The 22,611-nt window shown below is 41.9% G+C and overlaps 1 protein-coding gene across 1 annotated transcript in view; it reads right to left on the reverse strand.

The window, feature by feature from the left end:
* Positions 1-19,580, reverse strand: part of LOC143397184 (putative tetratricopeptide repeat protein 41) — a 68,954-nt gene extending 49,374 nt beyond the window's left edge. Inside the window, exons 1-5 of the mRNA XM_076853244.1 lie at positions 18,632-19,580; positions 14,595-14,775; positions 10,582-10,796; positions 2,807-2,967; positions 1,296-1,737 (exon numbers count right to left, since the gene is read on the reverse strand). Of these exons, the coding sequence (XP_076709359.1) occupies positions 1,296-1,737; positions 2,807-2,967; positions 10,582-10,796; positions 14,595-14,775; positions 18,632-19,418 (1,786 nt within the window). The 5' untranslated portion in view covers positions 19,419-19,580. The remainder of the gene's footprint in view (positions 1-1,295; positions 1,738-2,806; positions 2,968-10,581; positions 10,797-14,594; positions 14,776-18,631) is intronic.
* Positions 19,581-22,611: the final 3,031 nt, after the last annotated feature.

Here is a 22,611-nt window from a genome sequence, read left to right on the forward strand (position 1 = left end):
GAAGAGAAGCCTGTTATAGCAGAAACAAAGAGAGGAAACAAGTTTCACAATAGACTTTTGAAGCCCACAACAGAGACAATGGCTTGAGAGAATAAACTGATCCTCAAGAGCCTGATTGTTGAATATCATCAAACAAATTCCTGACAAGCTGTTGGAATAAACTGTTAACCCAAAAGACAGATTCAACTACAGGATGGTCTAACAAGGACATTTTTCCTATACAGGAAGAAGAGATCTTTGTGGAACTTTAAAAGATATAGGAGAGTATCAGAGACCAAAACAAGACTCAAAAAGGGTGTGTACCAGGTCTGAGGAGGGGGGCCTCCCTGTCAGCAGGGGACAGCAAAGCTAGAACAATCCTAGAGCAGATGGGAACAGCCAGCCAAGCCCAAAATGGAAATACAGCAATGTCTGTGGGTCATCTGGGACTGTGGCCACCTTGGCAGAAGACTGCAGGGACAGATGACAACCAAGGACACTCATGGCCCTCAGATGTCAGTTCAACCTAACAGAGCCACAGGAAGCACACAAATCCTCGTCTGACTGAAAAACATAATCCTGAATTGACTAAAAACAAATGAAATTGATAAAATTAATCTGAATTGACTAGATTAGGTTTGTGCCATAAGTAGGACTATGTAATCAAGAGAGGTTAAACTGAGTTATAGAAATAATCAAATTATATTTCTCAGACCCCTAAAAAGTTTGACTGAAATTTGTAACTAAATTCTCCTTACTGACAACATGATGCTCTCTAGATAGAGTTGCCAAATTTAGTGATAAAAATACTAGATTTCTATTTAAATTTGAATTTCAGATAAACAATCAACTAATTTTTAGTACAAGTATACTCCATACAACTTCTATATGGGCTATAAACTGAGACTTTTAACTCAGAATTATAATAGAGAATTATAACTAGATAAGAGTTGCCAAATTTAGCAATAAAAATACCAGATGCCTATTTAAATTTGAATTTCAGATAAACAACTAATTAATTTTAGTGTAAGTATGCCCTATACAAGTATAATATATTTGTAATATACTTAGACACTGAGAATTATTTGTGGCTTATCTATAATCCAATTAATGTTTAGTATAAGTATGCCCCATGAAATATCTGGGACATACTTCTACTAAAAGATTATTTTTTATGGGTCTGAAATTCAAGTTTAACTGGGCCTCCTGTATTTTCCTCACCAATGCCATGCCTAGACTCATCCCAGGGGTGGCACTTGCCTCATAGCTTTCTCCCCATGAACACCCACCAAGCTGTCTACACTGCCCAGGCCTACCTTCTTCTGAAGTCCCATTGTCTGGATTTGCCTTTTTTTGTTTAATAGTCCAACTATAGTCTTCGGTCCAGCGTTTCAGAATCAACTCCCAGAACTCCTGCAGAGAGGCCACCTCCAGGTACTCCTTGAGACACTGAACCTCATTGCGGTAGATTTTACATTCTTTCAGCTCATTGGCCAGGACTGTGAGTTTCAAAGGACTCAGGCTTGGTTTTTTCTTCAAAGCGAGTCTGCTATGTAGGGAGGGGTCTTGGCCTGGGGTGAATAGGTGCTGTCTGAAGATGCTGAGCCTTGTGTCTTCATCTCCAACGCTGGTGAGTTCCACAATCTTCACGTCTGCCCGGGCACACAGCAACTTGCAGGACAGGCTGGAGGAGACAGTGCTCAGGATGAACTTGCAATGAGGAGGGAGAGAGTGGGGCAGCCAGGAGAAATCTTTGGCCTGATGGAGAGAGTCAGAGAGATGTAAAGCTTGAAAGTACACAGAGTAACATAAGGTAAGGTTGGCATTAGAGTTATTAATAGTAAATAATAAACAAGTTGGTGGTAATAAAATACCAAGGCACCCTCAATACAACTATACTTGACTGATTTGCCTACTTGTTAAGAATTTGATAGTGCAAAGGTGGACCCTAAAAACAGTTCTTATAAACAAGCAACTAAATAAAATCACACACCCCTCTAAAAATAGACCTACAGAGACTAGAGGAGCCCTGAGAGAGTACGTGAATGATTCAACTGGAAAAGACATGTGTGAAGCTGAAGAATTGTCACTCGTGCAAAATGGCTTTATTTTGGATCTTTTCTTGATTCCATTAGCAGCCTTTCCTACTCCTTTGCCTAGTAATAGGATCTATCACATATTATGTGCTTCCCCCAGAGCCTGGCATGGGGCTGAGTGTGCTTTGGGTACTGATTGTGCCATGTTTTAGGATGTTCTTACATCTTTCAAGGTCTTACAGACCCAGGGAGACACTGTCTTTCTCAAAGCCAGCTACTTCCACAGGGTAGTATACAGCTTATCTGGAATACACCTTTCATATACAGACCACAGACCCAAGGGTAGGCCTAACCCTTCTTTTTTTTTTTTTTTTTTTTTTTTGGTACCAGGAATTGAACTCAGGGACATTTGACAACTGAGCCACATCCCCAGCCCTATTTTGTATTTTACTTACAGACAGGGTCTCACTGAGTTTCTTAGCACCTCTTTTGCTGAGGCTGGCTTTGAACCTGTGAGCCTCATGCCTCAGCCTCCGGAGTCGCTGGGATTACAGGCCTACACCACTGTGCCTAGCGTCCAACCCTCCTTAGCTAGCTTCCACAACCAATACTTTCTCTGCCCTAAATCAACAAAGAGCCAGGTACCAGACAGCTAGGGGCAACCCCCCTGTGTCCCAAGCCCACCAGAAGTATTCATATTAGCCAATCCTGAACTGTTCACGTCCTAAGTAATGGGGGTTTCTTTTTATAAAACAGTAATAAAATAGGGGATTCTTTTAAAAAGATATTACCTTCTGACCTGAAATCCCATAAATACCAATCAATTCTTCAATTCCATCTAGCACAAGTATACATGGCTTTAAACTGATGGAGGCAATGAACACTTCTACAAGAAGTGAAAAGGCCAAAATGTTTGAATCTTCATTAAGAAAATCCATTTCAGGCTGCATATCTGCAAGAAAGAATTTTCAAATTAGGTGAAAATATTTCCATCATTGCTAAAATATGTAAGTAGGCTGGGGAGGCAGAAGAGAGCAGGGAAAATGAGAGCTTCTCAGAGCCGTACAGCTGATACACATATGCACGTGTTAGCTTCAAAAGATTCACCTCCACGGGGGAATGATATTTACCACCAGATGTCCCCAATACATTTTTTAGGATTTTATATACAAATATTTTTGTATGATTCAAAGCAACTGCTCTCATTTTTCAAAATGCGAAAATAGATCATATTATAAAGAGTCAGAGGGGAAGAGAGAGATCATGCAATTTGTGAAGTTTCTGCAGCTCCTTAACACAGGGTATCTGTTTAAGGGGCACGGCCACCACCCTGGGCTCTTCCAGCAATGCATGTATACAACATCTCCTTCCCACTGCCTCATCTTTTTGGTCCTAGCCCACTTAAACCTAATGAAATCAATCCTAAATTCTGAACCCCATACCTTGAATTATGAAAATTGCCAGAAAGAACTAAGATATAACCAGCAAAAAGCAAAAGAAGTCATTTGAGAAGACTTTCAGACAGTGATTAAGTGACCTAGTAGCAGTGACCCCAAATTATAATCAATCACCTAATATTTTAAAAGTAGTTTAATTCATACAACTTCTACTTTGCCTTTATTTTTCAAAAGTAATATTTTCCATAGAAATTTAGGCATTCAGGGACTATAAAATCAAGTTCCAGAATTAATTAGTTTTTCAGATGCATTAAGATTCTGTTAGTCACTGAGAGAAATTATGTTTAATAAACATTTATTGGTTGCCTATTAGGTGAAGGCTCTGTGCTATATGACATGGGGAAATAAAATGGCCCAAAAAACAAAATCAAGGGAGGGAAAGGGAGGGGACGGGGGTTAGCAATGATGGTGGAATGTGATGGACATCATTATCCAAAGTACGTGTATGAAGACATGAATTAGTGTGAACATACTTTATATACAAACAGAGATATGAAAAATTGTATTCTATATGTGTAATAAGAATTGTGATGCATTCTGCTGTCATGTATTTCAAAAATAAAAGCAATTTTTTTAAAAAAGACAAAGTAAAGGACTTAAGGAAAGTGGGAATGGGTTCTGAACACAGATAGCCAAATTTTAAGGCAGAATAGGAGTCTGAAGTCTCCTGGATTTGGATACAGAACCAACACAATGAAGAAAAGTTGAACACTGGGGAATTCACAGGCGGAAATGAAGGAAGAACACATCATCAAAACAAGGCGCAGGCAAAAGCCTAAAGGTAGAAGAGTGTGAGTATTTGAAAAGTAGAAGCTGTTTAGAGCAGCAGCTCTCCACAGGCAGGAATCAAGACATGGGCATCACACACAATGAAGCTTTGCCTCCAGATCTACCCGACTTTCAATGTTTTGTCAATCAGTCACCTAAGGGGGAAAAAACCCTTTGCAATCACCTAACCCAGAAACCAACTCCATTTTATCTGTTAATACAAAGCAGTTTTTTTTGGAAAATGACAACCTGGCAATATTGCCCATGATGTTTGATTCTTATACACAGTACACCCCTGTCATTCACCACGCACAGAATGACATTTATTGCTTTCAGGGTGATTTTCCATACAGAGGTGCTGCCTTCTATTGGAACCATGTATGAGCAATTTACATAGTAAGATACATATTGTTTTCTAATAAATTATTCTCTCTATATTTGTTACAGTAGAAAGTTGTATTCATTTGTAAAAAGATTTTTATATCATAAAATGACCATAAAATTACTTGAAATATGTCACTGTGTGACATAAACAGGAAAAAGCATCAGAACAGATAGAGTTTGAGCTTGTATCACAAAACAACAACAAAATGTTTTTTTCAAGAAAGGGAAGAGGGAAGGCGGGCATGTGGCACATGCCTGTAAACCCAGTGTCTTGGGAGACTAAGGCAGGAGGACTTCAAGTTCAAAGACAGCCTGGGAAACTTGGCAAGACCTGTTTCAAAATAAAAATTAAAAGGGGTAAGGGTGTAGCTCAATGGTAGAGCATTTGCCTAGCATGTGCAAGGCCCTGGGTTCTGTACGCAGTATGACATGATGGACAATAAGAAAGGGAGGTAGAAATTAATTTTGCTGCTTCATCCTTTGAGCATTTTTTTTAATCTTTAAAATTATGCACACTGTTAGGATTATAGAACTTAGATGATAGGATTTTAGAGTAGAAAGAGTTCTTGGAATTCATCTAGTTCTGAAGCCCCCTTCTCAAGATGAGAAAACTGAGGCTTAGTCAGGAGAAGGGACCTGAACTTACAGATCACCAGGAGATTTCAAAACACTTTTCTCATTCTGCAGTCTGCTTTCAAGCTATGTGTGATCACCATTTCTTGGTATATCTAGGATTCCCAAGAGGGCCCACCAGGGTGTGGAACAAAACTGGCATAGAGGTTAAGTTGCAAGACAGACATGAGAGAACCTCAAAAAATACACACAGCCTAATAATCATAAAGCATAACAGCACTACTAATAATCAGCAAAAAAATAATAATCCTAAGCAAAAAAAAATACTCAAAAATTATGCTTGTGGATTTATCTTTGCATAGAAGGAAAGCACATATGGTTGTTTTGTTTTTATTTTTTTGAGATTGGGTCTTACTTTGTTGCCCAGGCTGCTCTCAAACTCATGCGCTCAAGTGATCCTCCCGCCTCAGCCTCCCAAGTAGCTAGGACTGACTGCAGGCATGTACCCCCAGGCCTGGCTAACATAAATATAAGCATTTTAAATCACATTTGGGTGATTTTTCAACTAGTTTTCCTTGAAATGATTTTGAAAATAAAGTCAGCATCTCTACTATTGAAAAATCATCCTAAGTAGTTCTGGTACTTTTTTTGGCAGGACCAATCTGTCCCTACTAAATGACAATGGCCTGTTGCCTAATTTAAATGGTAATGTGTGAAATGTTAAAACATCCACTTGCTGACTTACCAACTGACCAATTTGTTCACTTTTTAATGGTGTTTTGTCATCATTCGACATGTATTTATTGAGAACCTTCTATGTCTACGCCAGGCACTGGGCATGACAATGGCCAATAAAATAGACTCCATCAACAAACAGAGCAAGACAAACAATAGGACATATAATGATAGAACCATCTGGAAATCACCTGAGGGACCAAGGAGGGTGAGCTCACAGTGTTTGGAAGGAAATTAAAACACAAGGGGACCAGGGCTACCTTGGCTCTCTGGCCAGTGCTGGGGTGTGGGGGAGAGGCACTCGTTTGCCCTCTTGCAGAACAGTGACCTTAAATAAGGCAATAAAGGAAGAGTAGAATTCCACTAATCTGGGGAAGGGAGGGGCTTTTCAGGAGGAGGGAAGGGAAGGGACAAAGATGTGGAGGCCAGAAAAATCTGATTTGCTCCCAGGAAACCAACTGGTGGGGCAAAGGGCAAGAGGTGAGGCTGAGAAGTTAGTGCAGCCCAGGGCACAAAGCTTGGAAAGCCCTGCCAAGGATTTCTACCCACTGCACTTCAGCGACTTGGGCACAGACTCTGATGACAGCTGGCACTGAGAGAGGACCCAGGAGAAAGAATCCAAAAGTGGGAGATTTTTTTCCTCTGGTGCCTCAAGGAGTCCAGGTGGCACAGTGGTGAGGACTGGGCAGTTACGGCTCAGCAGAAACTGGACCTTGAACTCCCTCTCTGCCCACCTGGAGCCATATTACCCTGACACTCAGACCTCAGTCCCCCAGTCTGGGATGCTAATGCCACTGTGGCTTGCTGAGGGCATGAATGAGATGCTGATAAAGCCCTGGTGCTCAGAAAGTCTTCAGTCTTCTTTTCCCAGAACTGCCATCAGGTTCCATGGAGAGCCGTAGCAAAAAATGCATAAGTAAGAAAGGCAATGATTCCACTGTGACCTCTGCAAAGTGTGTTACAGAAGGTACACTTGCTGCTGCAAGATACGTAAGAGGCGTGACAGTTGGCACAGGAGGCTCCAGGCAGCTCTCCTCAGCCACATCCTGGCAAGCAGGGGTTGGGGCTGAAGGAGCAGAAATATGGGCATCAGGCATGTGCCCCCAGAGTCAGATTGCAGCCCACGCAGGCGCTGCAGTCACAATAGCTGAGCTAGGTCACAATAAACTGCACATTGCAAAGGATCTACAGGTGCTGCCTGCCTGTGCCTGTCCTCCCAGGTCAGCTGTGTGCGTCTTGGCAGCAGCTCCTCCTCCTGCACCCACACCCACCTCACCCTGGCTTCTTGGAAAAGGAGTCATGCTAATACCCTGGGGCTGGTGTCACCCTCACCTCCACAGCCTCTGTGGGCTTTGCACAATGGCAGCTTGAACTGCAGTCCTTCCCCTCTCTAAGCTAGCTAAAGAGCAGGAGTGTCTTACACTCTCTGCTTCTTTCTCTAGCCCAATAAGGAATAATAACATCATCAAAAATAATAATGGCAGCAGTGTGCCTGGTGCCATTTTTAATTCTTTTTTTTTTCAAACTTAAAAGATGAGCTTCAAATATCCACACCATTTTTAATTCTTTACATGTATTATCTTTTATCTTCACACAGACTTAAGAAGTAGGTATTATTGATCCCATTCTCAATTTACAAATAAGAAATCAAGACCAGGCATGGTGGCACACATCTGTAATCCCAGGGATTCAGGAGGCTAAGGCAGGAGGAGCACAATTTGAGGCCAGCCTCAGCAATTTAGGGAAACTCTGTCTCAAAATAAAAATTTTAAAAAGGGCTTGGGATGCAGCTCAGTGATAGAGCACCCCTGGATTCAATTAGGAGGTGTTGGAGGGGAAAGAGAGATAAAAGGGGAAGGGGGAAGAGTAGGAAGAGGAGGAGGAAGGGAAATTAGGACACAGAGAGCTTCAGTAAACTGTTAAGATCACCCAGCTATAATTAACAAGTCATCCAGAAGCACAGCCCCTCCCCTGGGCCTCCCACCATTAATGAGGAAGGTGTTCTTTAGGGGAGAGGAGGCGTCAGTATTCATGGGCTGTTCCTGAATTTATTCTACTGTTGTCTGCTTGCTTGAAAGATAGCAGCTGGTTTAATTGGGAGCTTCCAGTATCCCACAACACACCCATTAAAACAGCAATTCACTTTGGGAATGAAATTATAATTGGGTGTGTTCCACTGAGTTCACATCACCAGCCTAGCCAGAGCAAGCACCCTGGGGACACAGCAGAATAGGATCAGTGGCCTTACAAACAGACAAACCTGCTGCTACTGATTGGACTTTACCCATGTACATGCCCACCCAACTGTAGGAAACTCAGCCACCCAATCCACCCCACTCACTCAGACACACCTACCACATGCATAGAAAGAGACCTAAATATGTGACCCTCAGGCAAAGATGATACACACCCATCCAGACTCACCCTGTGGCACCCACATATTCACTCAGGACCCAGAAGCTCCTGCACGAATAGGCAAAGTCAGACACATGCAGAAGGGAGTGCACACAGTACCTACAAGGAGGAAGAGCTGGTACCCACGCTTCCCGCTTCCCCGGGGACCAACCAGCACTGAGCTAAGCCTCTGGATCACTCACACTTGATCTTAGTTAACCCTCTCAGCAAGGCACACGTTCTTTTTTATCATCCACTTATTACAAATAGGGAAACTGAGCCAGAGGTTTTACAATAACTCACCTAGGGCCACAAACCAGGAAGCAGTGGAGCAGGGCTTGAATGTAGGTAGTCAGGCTCCTCAACTGCTCCCAGAACAGAACAAGTCACCACCCTGACCCCACATGATTGTCATCACGGGGTGGGGGTGGGTGGGGGGTGTACACCTTGTACCTTCCAAGCAGAATGTGACTTGCCTCAAACCTGCTTCCCTCCCAGTCTACAGCTCTGCCATCCGTCTAGTCTCCTAAGGCCAAGAGCTGGGAGTTACTTGCAGTTCCTCTTTCCTTCAGTCCTCCAGCCCACTCCTCAGCACCGGAGCCCACCCCTCCAGCTCCACTGCCCTGGCCCAGCCAGCGCGCTCTTGCAACAGCTCCAACAGCCTCCCGCCTCCATGCCTGCTCCCTGCGTCCATCTTCCACACAGTGAAATCTTGTCATTCCCCTACTCAAATTCCCCCACTGGCCTCTCATTTTACTGAACAGAATCCGCATCTAACATTCTGGCCTACAAACCCCAAGGTGCAGTGGCCAACCCCATCCCCTGCTTCACCTGACAGAGGCGCCTTGCAGGTCCCTGGCTTTCTGGCCATACTAGCCACTCTCCCTCTCTAAATCAGCAAACTGTGTTTCTGGCTTAGACACTGTAGTATTAGCTTAGCTTTTCACTCCACCTGGAATGTTCTTTCTCCTGGTCTCCACCTGGCTGGCTCCTTCTTGTCAATGAGCTGTCCCCAGAGAGTGTGGCAGAGGAGATGGCTACCTGTCCCTCAAGCTTCATGCTGTCCCTTCTGTAGGGAGGGATCTGCTTTCTCTACCTGCTTGATTCCTCACTGGCCAAACTGTTGCCAGAAGACCCGAGGTGGAGCTGATACATATTTCTTCCAGGTTGACACTTGAGGGAACAGGTCTCCTATCCTACACGTTCCCCTTTCCCTTTAGCAGAAAGCAAAGGACTCTGAGGCTCTGGGGGTGACACAGCTTCTAGATGGAAAGAAAACTGTGTCCCCAAATCACCACATAGAGGAAAACTACTTGTTATCTAACCAGGAGCCATGAACTAGACTGTTACATGAATAAGAAATAACCTTCCATTTGAGAAGCTGCTGCAATGGGACTCAGCTGATACAGCAGCTGGAGCTACCTACCCCCACCACAGAGACACAGCCCGACTTCCCACTCAGGAGCAAATACCCTGTCCCCTCATCACATCATTCGGCATGGCATTAATCATATTTGATATGTTACTCATTTACTTGATAAATGCCTTTCCCACCTGGAACATTTTATCCCTGGGAGCCATGACCTTGTTCACCTGATTTACTCCTATATTCCCAGAACCCAAAAAAAAATATCTTGTACAGGACAGAAAACCAGTAAATACTCTGAATGAATGAATGAATAAATAAATAAAGATGCTCAACACACAGTTACTGAAATTGAACAGGAGGAACAGTGGTTGACAGGCATGTCCACCTAGGAGCCTGGCACTTGTCTCCTGTGCAAAGCTACTCCAGGAAGAGTACCCTCCACTCTCCCTCCACTCTCTTCTAGTGTTTATGTAAATGTTCTTTTATCCTATTCTCTGAGAGACTCCACACACACACACACACACACACACACACACACGCTGCCTGCCTACTTTCTTTGCTTTTTCTTACTAAACACTTCTAACTTCTACATCTTTTATTTAGTTACTCAGTTAATTCTATGTCCTAATCCCTCCCTGGTAACCTGAGAACTCCATGGGGTAAGGGCTCTAGCCTGCTTTCTGTGCACACAAAGGTACTCAATAAACTTTTAGGGAGGGGAGGGAGGGGGAGGGAGCAGAGAGCGAGAGATAAGGAGGCTATGAGGGAAGAGGTGGGCAGATACATGGGTGGGATAATGTGGGGTTTACAGTAGAACAAGGGAACACCAGGTGCATGAGCAGAAGAGGCATTTTCTGAATGAACATTGGGAGTCTGATTCTATTACTGTGGTTCGTGTGCTGTAGCTCTGTGATGAAGTAGTGGATCACGGACATGATGTCACTGCTTTCACAGGTGCTTCCCACAAAATGAGGGATGATCGATATGCTCGGATACTTGTTTTTGAAATAATTCACGAAGTTGGCAATCAGGGTGGACTTCCCGCAACCACGTTCTCCAGACAAGAGCAAAATAGACTTGAAAGCTGGAAGAGAATTTATTCTGAAAAATAAAGAGGTAAAATGTAGTCAAGAACATTCACCAAGGAATAGAGGAGGAAAGACATCTTCTGTAGACATTTGACTCCAAGAGATAAGAATGTTAGCCTCAGCTGGTTTCAAAGAAGTCTTTCACCCTCTGGGCTTTGGCTTTACCTATGTTAAATTAGGGGAGTAGATATTGGGTGGGCAGCCTTCCCTTCCCCCTCCCCTTTCATGTCAGCTGTGGCCAGGGACTTTCCACCTGGCTGAGGAGATGCGAAATGGCCATTCAGAAACTGACATGGCAACAGACCCCAACCACCACCGTTCCCGCCGCTGAAGGAATCGCCCTATCAACTCACATCAGCTCTGACCAAACAGCAACAGACATGATGCCCCTAAATCCAGCTCAGCCAACCTGCTGTGGGTAGCTGCGATTAAATGGCCTAGGCCTTCCCACCTCCAGCTTCCCTTATTAGCACTGTTCTTGCCTTTCCCACCCACAACTTCCCCGGCCCTCACCCTTTCATGGACGGGTGAACCTTGCCCAGGAGCGCCCCTAATAAACCCTCTTTTGGTACCTCATTCTTGTTCTGTGGTTCCTGATCTGGCATGCCCTTTCAGCTAACAGTAGAGAGACAGTAACTTCGGAAGGCCTTTGTAGCCACACATATCCTAGGGTTGTCCAGTATGAACTCAAGGTTACATCAAGGACCCCAAGGCTACAGCCCCAGTCCACTGCCCTCATGCCTGCCTGCTCATTCCCCTATCACCAGGCTAGTCCTTGGTACATCACTATATCAGAAGAGAATAAAAACTGAAGCACTCATACACCAAGAATTCCCATAAATCCCAATGATCATGAAATCAGAAATTCAACTCAATTATCATCATCATTAGTGATGCTCTGAGAAGTAGCCTGCTTCTCCACCAGGGGATGTTAGCTAGTCACAAATATTTTATCTTTGAACTCACAGAAGCATAATAAAATTTGTTTTGTTGCTTTATTTTCTAGTGAAAATCTTCTGGATATGCAGAAGATTCTCAGGTCCATGACTATCACAACATAGAGATTCTAGTGTTGTTCCTTACAATTATGATTCAATAAGTATGTGTCTAGTGATATTTTTCATTGATGGGAGTTATTAGATATGGAAAATGACAAACTCCCAAAATAGTGAGGCCTGAGAAAAGGGGAGTGAGATAGAAAGCCAGACATTGACAGCATTGATCCTTTCCCAGTATATTCTTTCCTGATGATAAAACAAACCCTGGTACATCACCTGAGTAAGAGGTGTCCATCAAACCTAGAAATGCAGTCTCTGGAAGAGGCCAAAGCATTAATCCTTCCCTAAATAAATCCTTTATAGATACCAACCACTGACCCCAGGCCCTCCATCCAGTCCAGTAAGATGAATCCCAGAGACCAAGTGCTGACCCCAGACTCCCTCCCATTTGGCCCAGTAAAATAGACCTCAAATTCCTGAGTGTCCAAGCTGACACACTCATTAATTAAGTCACCTCTCAATATAACCTACATAAACCCAGTTCCCTCCTTTGTTTGGTGGCTCATTTTCCACCAGGAAAGTGGAAAATGAGCCACCAAATTTTCATCACCCCATTCCTGCAGGAAACTCCATTCCTGAAGCTGAAATAATCCATGAAGTTTGAATCCAGCTTGGTTCTTTTATGCTAACAGGTGTACCATGAAGAGGACTGTTCCCAGGATTATTTGATTCACTACTGGATATTTAGTGACTAGCGTAGGACATGACCATATATTGTTGAACAAGTCAATGAATTAAATGCCATAAAGCTGAATTCTGATTCAGCAAAGCAAGAGGATCAGTTCAAAGACTCAGTAACATAGAAACCCTAAAGCCAGGTCATTAAATAGTTATTTCTTAAGAAGTCCATCTCCATTAATATAAATTAGGAATGAATGTTTTATTGCTTAAATTGTTTTGCCAGCAAATTTGAGTAGTGGGATTTGATTGTGTGTCCTACCTTTGCCCTCTGCTCAGTCTAACCTCAACCAATCAGCTAGAGCAAGCCAGATAAAACATTTCACATAGGTGGGTGATTGCTCTGCTTGAAAGCAGCAAAAGTCCAAGTCCGTCCAATGAACAGTGCGGCCAGAAAGACCCATCCAGTATCTCTCCAACCTCTTCCACTACCACTCTCTCTGCAGCTTTGACTTCCTGTGGCTGCTGGCCTCCTCGCTATTTGCTCCAGCCTCAGGGCCTCTTCCTCTATCTGGAAGATCCTTCCAATCCATATCCACAGGGCCTGCTTCCTCACCTCTTTCTAGTAGTTATCCCAAATCGCCTTGTCACTGAGGGCTTCCCTCAGCCAACCAGGTGGCCCATTTCTCTTCAACATTTCCTTGAAGGCACTTGAAGGCATCTAGTATGCTACATGTTTTGCATATCTGTTACGTTCATTGCCTGGTTCCACAATGAGAACCTCGATGGGGGCAAAGATTTCTGTTGCTTTTGTTCCCTGTATTTAAAACAATACTTGGCACAGAGCAGGTAAAAATCAATTAACAAGAAATGCAAATCTGATGCATCCGCATACCTACGGCTAGGGTCTTAATCACTACTTCTCAAGAAAAATGAAAACACTGCAAAACAATCTGTGGCTCCTTTTCAAAATGAGAACCCTGTTGGTCTATCTGGTTGTCAATGAAAACACTGCTTTGACAAGTGAATAAAACCACACTCCTCTTCTATTGACCCTTACACACTATTCAGGAACATACAGAACGGAACATTGTTCCTGAATGGCAAAGCAAGCAAAAGCTCTGCATGTTTTCACATAACTAATTTAAAAGGACTTATTTAATTGCTGTATCTTGTTGGGCCCAATAATTTAAGTTGTTCATTTGCAATAAAACGTAATAAGTCACTTCCTCTTGGCATGAGTTCCCGGAATCACAAAAATGTTGGTAGCTCTGAATGGACTTCAGTGGTGTGCAGCTGAGCCTGGGAGGGTGATGGCAGAGAGCCCCTCACCATCCCAGCTACTGTGGACTTATTTCAAACCATAAAAAGTGTACAGATAAAATGAGACCTGTGCTAAGAGCTGGAGGATGAGGATGAAAAAAGAAGACTATCCTAGGAACCTCCCTGCTTTCTAGGAATAGACCCCGAGGGACTCATAGACAATGCCAGTTTTTTTACATTGCCTCAGCTTCACAATGCCTATGGGTGGTAAAGGTGTGTCACCACCCAGAGTGGAAAGAGACATGCAGGTCTGATTATAGAAGACACTGGATAAACCAATGAAGGAGTGCATACATGGGGAACGATAACTTGATTCCTTACACATAAACATAAATAATGATATGTCCCATATCATTTTGATAAGTTCTGGTGAATATCTGAATGTAAATATAATAATGATACACATGGAAGCCCTAAATTACATACTACTATACAAATGCAATATACATATTCTCCATTTTAGTTTCTTCTCCTTAAAGCCATTTCATTGTTCTTAGAATTACTTAGATCAATTTTGATGTATGAGAGAGAAAAGAAGGTAGGTGCTCTGTCTTCCAGCAGTTTATCATCTTCTTAAGGACACTGGAAGAAAGTATGTGAAAAACCAGAAAAGCTTTGCAAAAGCAGGGGGTACCTGATAAGGAAATCTAACCCAGGGTTAGCCTTTCTGGGGTCTCTCTTATAGGATGGGATGTCCACAGAATGGGGGAAGTGGGAGTGGACACTCTAAATTTGGAGGAATCACATTTACCAAAGCCAGGCTGTTTTGCTTGAACCCCATAAAGAAGGATTTGGATTTCTTGACATCTTACCTGAGAACAGAGACTAAATTAGAATCTGCTGCTGCATTTTTTAAGTCAAGTCCCTCATCCTTTAAGACAAATTGTTCCAAGATTTCAAAGATCCTGTTTGACTCCTTGGAAGAAACAAACGATTGCTTGCACTTCTCAATAAACTCTTCATGATAGAAACATTCTAAGCTGTGCCTGTAGTCTTTATAATCAAAGAAATAAGTTTTAAGATCTTAGAATTATAGTTTTACATTTTCAATTGCACATGCTTTCTATAAATGCCCAATAAGGAATTTGCTCTCTGTATCTAGATCACCTTCTTTCCATGGTGGTGCCATATTTCACAGCCCATTGTGAATGTTAATGAAAGAAAACAACAGGGGTATGTCTGTGTGTCTACACATGGCAAAGCTTAGAGGAGTGCAGTGTATTTCTAGGGCAAGATGCCCTAAAACAGATGACACCCATGGGTACAGCTGCAGCTCTGCCATTGGGCAGGTAGGTCCCTTAAACCCTAATAAGACGTAGAGTCAGACGATTGGATCATGTCTGGGTCCCTTGAGTTCCTATTTACTGTAATTCCAAAACCACTGCCTAATTCAAGTCAGGGGGGTTCTGGGTTGCTAAAATGCCCTCCTGTCTCTGGAGGGTGAAGGCTATTATCAATGTACATATAGGGGGAAAAAAACATAAAATAGTCTGGTAGGTTTCTAAGATACCCACCCACCTTTTGACTCCTTATTAACTTGTCTGCCCTGTGGTTCAGGTTAGTGTCAGGACAGACCTGAAGACCATAGGTCAGCTTCATGTTTCACAATTTTTAACAGAATTTGGGATGATTGAGCTGAACTTGAAACTCACCCACTAAAGTGAGGTATCTTGAAGATCAAGTATCTCTAAGAATCAAGAGTATAAACTGATAGCTCTACATTGCCTTATAACTACTAACTGTACAAAAGGTTTATTGCTATCCTAGCTGTAGACTGTGAGATTTTGGAGGTTACCTAAATAATTTAAAGGATATCATAGATCCAAAAGAGAATTTAGCATTTCCTTTCAGAGAATTTTTTCATAATCCACCCATTATGTACCTTCTAATTTAGATATTTAGCCCACATACAACCCTTCAAGAATAAAATATAAAACAAGCTAACTTTTCAATAAGATCAAAAATTAAAGAGGATCGCGAGTTCAAAGCCATCCTCAGCAAAAGCGAGGCACTAAGCAACCCAGTGAGACACTGTCTCTAAATAAAATACAAAATAGGGGCTAGGGATGTGACTCAGTGGTGGAGTGCCCGAGTTCAATCCCTGGTACAAAAAAAAAAAAAAAGAATACTATGGAGAAATAAGATGAACTTAACCCAAGTACACAGAAAGGCTTGATTCTTGTATGAATTAGTGAATATTAATCAATGGATGTGATCCAGATTACGATTAGTAAAATAATATTACCATTACAGACTTCAGCCAGATGTCCATGTTGTCCTGGAACCATTTGGTTATTCACTCTTATTGGCTATTTACTCTGTGACTAATGAGCCAGGCACTGTTTTTAGGTGCTTCACATGTGTCATTACTCGTAAGCAGATTCTTGTCCATCTATTTTATAAAAGAAACTAAGGCTTACCAGTATTAAGTAATTTTCTCAAACTCACACAGCTTGGAACTGAAAAATCCAGGATTCTAAGGACATGCCTGGAAGCAGACTCTAAAAACTTCACGCCTATAGTAAATATGTAAGATATCTTTAGGCTGCCCAACATTCACGGACTCTACACTAGTTTCAGTAACAGACCTAGATCCACCATCCCAAATCTCAATTCATGTTATTAAGTTCACGACTCCACGTGAATTCCAGAGGCAGTCTATGATCCAGGATTAACTATCAGAGTATCACATTTTCTTGGCACCCATGATTGAGTTAAATACAAGCACATGGCCCAGGTTAGGCCAAGAATGGCTCAGTGCTAGGAATTGAGCCAATTCTGCTGAACTTGAACCTGGAGTGCTACAGTCATCTTCCTTCTATGAGGGAGAAGCCAAGGAATTGAGCCAACATCAGAACAACAGAGCCAGGATGAGAAACCAAAAGATCAGAGCCTAGTGACATCATCTGAGCCACTAGTTGAAGCCTGAGCAGAACCAGACTGAATCCTGGGCTTTGCAATTATATTAGTTATAAGGTCCCTTTTTTTGTTGATGCCAGTTAGAGTCTCTTGCAACCAAAAGTCTTGTGACTGATAATAGTGTTTTCCCCCCAGGGTCCAGAATGATTTGGCTTATAGGCAGACTCACCTGGTTACCAAGGGTGAGATTTCTTTTTTTTTTTTTAATATTTATTTTTTAGTTGTAGTTGCACACAATATCTTTACTAATTTATTTATCTTTATGTGGTGCTGAGGATCGAACCCAGGGCCTCCCACATGCTAGGTGAGCACTTTGCCGCTGAGCTACAGCCCCAGCCCAAGGGTAAGATTTCAACACCACCCCCAGCACTGAATTTGAATGACCTATGTGGGCCAATATTCTGTGACTTACCTCCCATCCATCTGCTCATATGATAAGGACTGTTGCCTGCCTGATCCCCAAAAACATTTGAGGATGCACCATCTACCACCACTTTACCTCCCCACATTAATTAGGCCCTTACATCAGTAATTCATAACCTTTTGGGGTCACGGAATCTTTTAAGATTTTGAGAATCTGATCAAAGACTCAGGTCATCTTCTCGCCTCCCCCCAAAATACACATGCATATAAAAATCCTATTTTTAGTGTTATTTTAAGGGTGCCTCATATCCCTCCTGAGGTTTCTCTAGATGCAGATTCTCTGCTATACCTTGACATTGCTCTTCCTGTTCTATCTTGGCACATGTCCTCAAGATACCATTTTCAAAAATAAAGTTAATCAGAGGCCGAGATTGTGGCTCAGTGGTAGAGCGCTCGCCTAGCACAGGTGGGACCCGGGTTCGAACCTCAGCACCACATAAAAATAAAGGCATTGTTTAAAAAAATAAATAAAAATAAAGTTAATCATTTCATTTAGAAGCAATCTGATATGAGGTAGTGCTTCATCAAACTTCAGCACCCATACAATCTCCTGGTCATCATGTTAAAATACAAATTTTAATTCAGTAGACTTAAAATGGTACCTGAGATTCTGCATTTCTAACAATCTCCCAGGGTTGAAGTTCATGGATTACACTCTGAAGAGTATAGATAAAGAAGAACAGGCATGGATCTTAGAATCAGAGAGATGTGGGTTCAAATCTTGGATTGGTCATTTATGTGATATGGGTAAGTCATTGACCACTATATATAGCAGCTTTCATTTGCTCATCTGCAAAACCAGAATTATTATTCCTGCCTTACAGATCTAAACTTTAAGGATGAAATGTGATTATATACACAAACCACCAACTAATGAAAGCTCTCTTCCCTTTGACTCAGGGTTTCTCCACGTTCACATTGTTGACATTTTAGACTGGATACATATTTATTCTGGAGGGCTGTCCTATGCACTGGAGAATGGTTAGCACCCCTCGCCTCTACCTACTGGAGGCCAGTATCTCTCCCCCAATTAGGACCACCAAAAATGTCTCCAGATAAGATCAAATGTCTGGCAGGGAGGGGACAAAATTGGCAATAGTCAAGAACCTCTGCTCTAGATCTACACATTAACTGCCAGATATTCTGGGTCTTCTCTAAGCTCTTTAACTTCCTAACTATTCTTCCATGACCCATCATTGGCTCCCATTTTCAGTTTCAAAAATCTTCAAAATGAAAAAATAGGGCTGGGGTTATAGCTCAGTCACAGAACACTTGCCTCACACATGTGAGACACTGGGTTGGATCTTCAGCACCACGCAAAAATAAATAAACAAAATAAAGATATTGTACCCATGTATAACTAAAAAATATTTTTTAAAAAATGAAAAAATATATATCGCATAAAGTGGATAATATTAAATGCTTAAGGAATGTTTTCAATCATTTAAAAATTTTTTTCCTAGGAAGACATACAAAACATTAACCTGTGTTAATCACATTCACTCACCTATGTTTTTGATCATTAAAGTGACTGGGTTAAGTTTTTCTATCACAAACGACCAGTCCTTGAAAACCAGTTCCCCCAACTCTTGGATATCTTTATAAAATCTGATGGGAAGCCCTTTACTAATGATCTTGGCCTTAAGTCTTCCAATCTTCAATTTTTCCTCTTCATTCACCAGAGCACCTGAGGACAGACTCTCCTCCTCTTCCCCACTTAATATCTTCAGCAGCGTGGTCCTGGTCCTGAAATAAAAATACTGAAATTGTGACTGGTTCCGAAATGCTGCCTGGATGATCTCAAACTCCGTCAGGCTGCAGTTGGGAGTCTCTAGGACCCAAGGATAACCATTTTTTGCAGCAACATAAAGATTCTGTTCTGGTTTGGATAAATTTGATAGGTCTTTTGCTTTGGAGAACATGAAAGGTGAGTGGTCAGGAAGGAAGTCCCCATAGGTCTGACCCAACATGCAGATGAAGAAGGGAAAGCAGCTGTTCACATAGTCAAGACAGAGTTTCAGCTGCTGGGAGAGGAGACAGCAACCCTGTCTATACAAGTTGACCGGCAAGGACTTCGGGGCCTTCAAGACTGACCACCTCAGGTCCACAGGTTTGAAGTATGTACCCCGGGAATTGCAGAGTTCATTAAGCTGAGGGAAGATGTTGGTTGCCAAAAAGTTCCTCTCTTCTTGAAAATCATTCAGAGTGGAGCAGATGTAAGGCCGAATGGGTTTCTGGGGCTTTACGTTGAATTGGGCATCTCTTTCTACATTCTCATTTGCCTTCTGGTTCATTTTCCTTTGCTTGGGGAAGATATCACATTCAAATCAGGACGGTTTTCATCCTGGGGCGGCCTCCAGCCCTCACTGCTCTTAGATCTTTCTCCTAATGATGTTTGCTAGGAACAGATGGCAATCTTTCCTCAAGGTAGTTCGTGAGGATCATCATTTGAGGATGAGAGATGCCCACCATTTGAAGGTCAGGAAAAAAAATCTTGATTGTGAGGACTGAAAAAGAAAAAACATTCATTTTAGAGTTCCAAGTAGCTCCTATCTCCCCACTTCCCCGAAAGCTCTTACTAAAGAACTGAGCACAACAAGATGAGAGGGTGCTGACACAGGCCTCCCTCCCCCCAGTCTCCCATTCACCTCCCCAGGGGTTCTTCACCTAACTGCTACTTTTGCCCCATATATTAAAGGAAGAGAAGTCCAGAAAAGGAGCCTAATGTGTTTAGGAGCAGAATAAACCAAGGAAGATTCATGACTGTGGCCAGAAGCAAGAACGAAAACAGGTATAAAGTTGAGGTCAGCAAAGGAAAAACAAATCAAAAGTATCAAGACCAAGAATGTGGCTGGCAGCTGAGAGGAAGTCTGACTCCAGGAACCCGTGATTTATTTTTTTTTTTAATCTTAAATTTTATAGGCTCACACAACATTCCATTCACCTACATGGGATAGAATTTAATTCCACTGAGTTAATGGAAAAACACACAGCCTCTAACAACATCATAATGCTTGCGAGATGTTTAAAAAAAAAAAAAAAACTGCCTGGTTTTATAAGCTTTTCCGTGGTACAACTCATTTCCATACCAAATGTTGCTTTTCTGGTTATGTTTGTTGCTTTTACTTGTGGAAGAACACATGATGTTACAAGTATTTGGCAATTTTTTTAAAAGCACAGTACTGTTTTTAAAAATGTGAACCCTAGGGCTGGGGTCGTGGCTCAGTGCTAGATCGCTTACCTAGCATGTGTGAGGCACTGGGTCTGATCCCCGGCACCACATAAAAATTAAAAGAAAAGGAAAAAAAAAAAAAAAGGTATTGTGTCCATCTACAACTTAAAAAAAAAAAAAAAAAAGTATTAACCCTAGCCAGGCACAGTAGCATATGCCTGTAATCCTAGGGGCTTGGGAGGCTGATTATAAGAGGATCACAAGTTCAAAGCCAGCCTTAGCAACAGGGAGGCGCTAAGCAACTCAGTGAAACTCTGTCTCTAAATAAAATACAAAATAGGGCTGGGGATATGGTTGAGTGCCCCTGCGTTCAATCGCAGGTATAAAAAAAAAAAAAAAGCATTAACCCTTTTGCATTGAATTGTCTCAACAATCCTATGACAGAAAATAACAGCATTCCTACTTTATAGATGAAGAAACAAAAGTTCAAGCAGGATTAGCAACAGGTTCAAAGTCATTCAGGTAGGAGAGCCAGGATCTTAACCCAGCTCAGCCTGACTCCAGAACATGAACATGATAATGCCACCATATGACAGAGATAAGACTCTGTCATGAAAATCCATAAACTCATTTTTTTGGAAATGGGACAGAAAACCCTACCCTATGAGCAATATTATAATAAATAGGTGACAATTCAGAAAAAAAAATAATTTTAAAACACAATCTTAGGGCTGGAGATGTGGCTCAAGCGGTAGCGCGCTCGCCTGGCATGAGTGCGGCCCGGGTTCGATCCTCAGCACCACATACAAACAAAGATGTTGTGTCTGCCCATAACTAAAAAATAAATTAAAAAAAAAAAAAACACAATCTTACACCATTTTATCAAAAAAGCTCTAAAAGATGACAGAATAAACATCATGGGGTTTTATTAATAGACCTCTCACTATCATGTAGGAAACTAGAGATAGGTTATTGGCCCTTGCAAAAAGTCACCTTCTGCCATGGTGGTACACACCAGTAATCCTAGCTATTTGGGAGGCCGAGGCAGGAAGATCATAAGTTCAAAGCTAGCCTCAGGAATTTAGTGATTCCCTAAACAGCTTATTGAGACCTCCTCTCAAATTAAAAAAAAATAATAATAAAATTAAAACTAAAAAAGGGCTGGGGATGCAGTTCAGTGAAAGGCACCCTAGGTTACATTCTCATTACCAAGAAAAAAAATTTATCAGAAGAAAAAAAATCAGTGAACTTGAAACGTAAGAACAAAAAATATGTAAACTGAAGTATATTTCACATACCAAACAAAAATACCAAAAGAAACCAAATAAAGCCTCAATAATGAGGGGCAATATCAAGTGGTTCTCAACTTGGAGACCCAGAAGGAGGAGAGAAAGAGGAAAGGACAGAAAAACAATACTTGAAGAAACAACTGCTAAAAAAATGCCGAACATTATGAAAACTGTGCACCCATGGATTCTACAAAGCTCAATTCTAAGCAGAATAAATATAAAATCATGCAAAAGAACACCACAATTGAAGGCCTATAAAAAGCAGTGATTTTTTTATTTTTTAGTGTTGATGGACCTTTATTTTATTCATGTATATGCAGTGCTGAGAATTGAACCCAGTGACTCACAGCAAGCACTCTACCACTGAGCCATAAACCCAGTCCCAAAAAGCAGTCATTTTAAAAAATCTATAAAACAGCAAGACAAAACAAAGCCATGCTATCTAGGGACTTCTATGGATCCAGGCTGATAATGGAAAACTCTTAACAGGCCCTTGGCCTCAGCAGTGCATAAAAAGCCAGGCTTCCCCTTGCCCCTCCCATGCACAAAGGCTTAAACCCTGAAAATTCTAGATATTTATAGACTCTGGGAGATTCTGTTGAGAAGGCCTTGGTAGATTCCCACAGGAAAGCAAGACAAACTTCTGTGCTTCCCTCCTGGGGGCCCGCAGCCACACCCCAGATCTGCAGGTCTCAGAGATCTTCATCTTAACTGGGGAAATAATAAAGTATACCAAAAGCCTCTGGGGTGTTTCCTTTCTTCCTTGGGATGTAGAAATCCAAAAGATTGCTCCAACCACCCCAATAATGAGAAAAACCCAGAACAACTATAAAATTAAAATTTTTCTTGAGCTGATCAGAGACCTGAGGTCCTAAGGTAAACAAGTAACTTGGAATCAAAAGAGGGACAGGTCCCTTCAAGGACAGATGGGACACAAACTGATGGTGGAGCATAGGAGAAAAGCTACCGTAAAATCAAGTAAGAAAACATTAACAAAAAAATTTTAATTTCTAAGGAATTAAAGGC

This window comes from Callospermophilus lateralis, chromosome 4 (assembly GCF_048772815.1).
Source record: "Callospermophilus lateralis isolate mCalLat2 chromosome 4, mCalLat2.hap1, whole genome shotgun sequence".
Lineage (NCBI taxonomy): Eukaryota > Metazoa > Chordata > Mammalia > Rodentia > Sciuridae > Callospermophilus > Callospermophilus lateralis.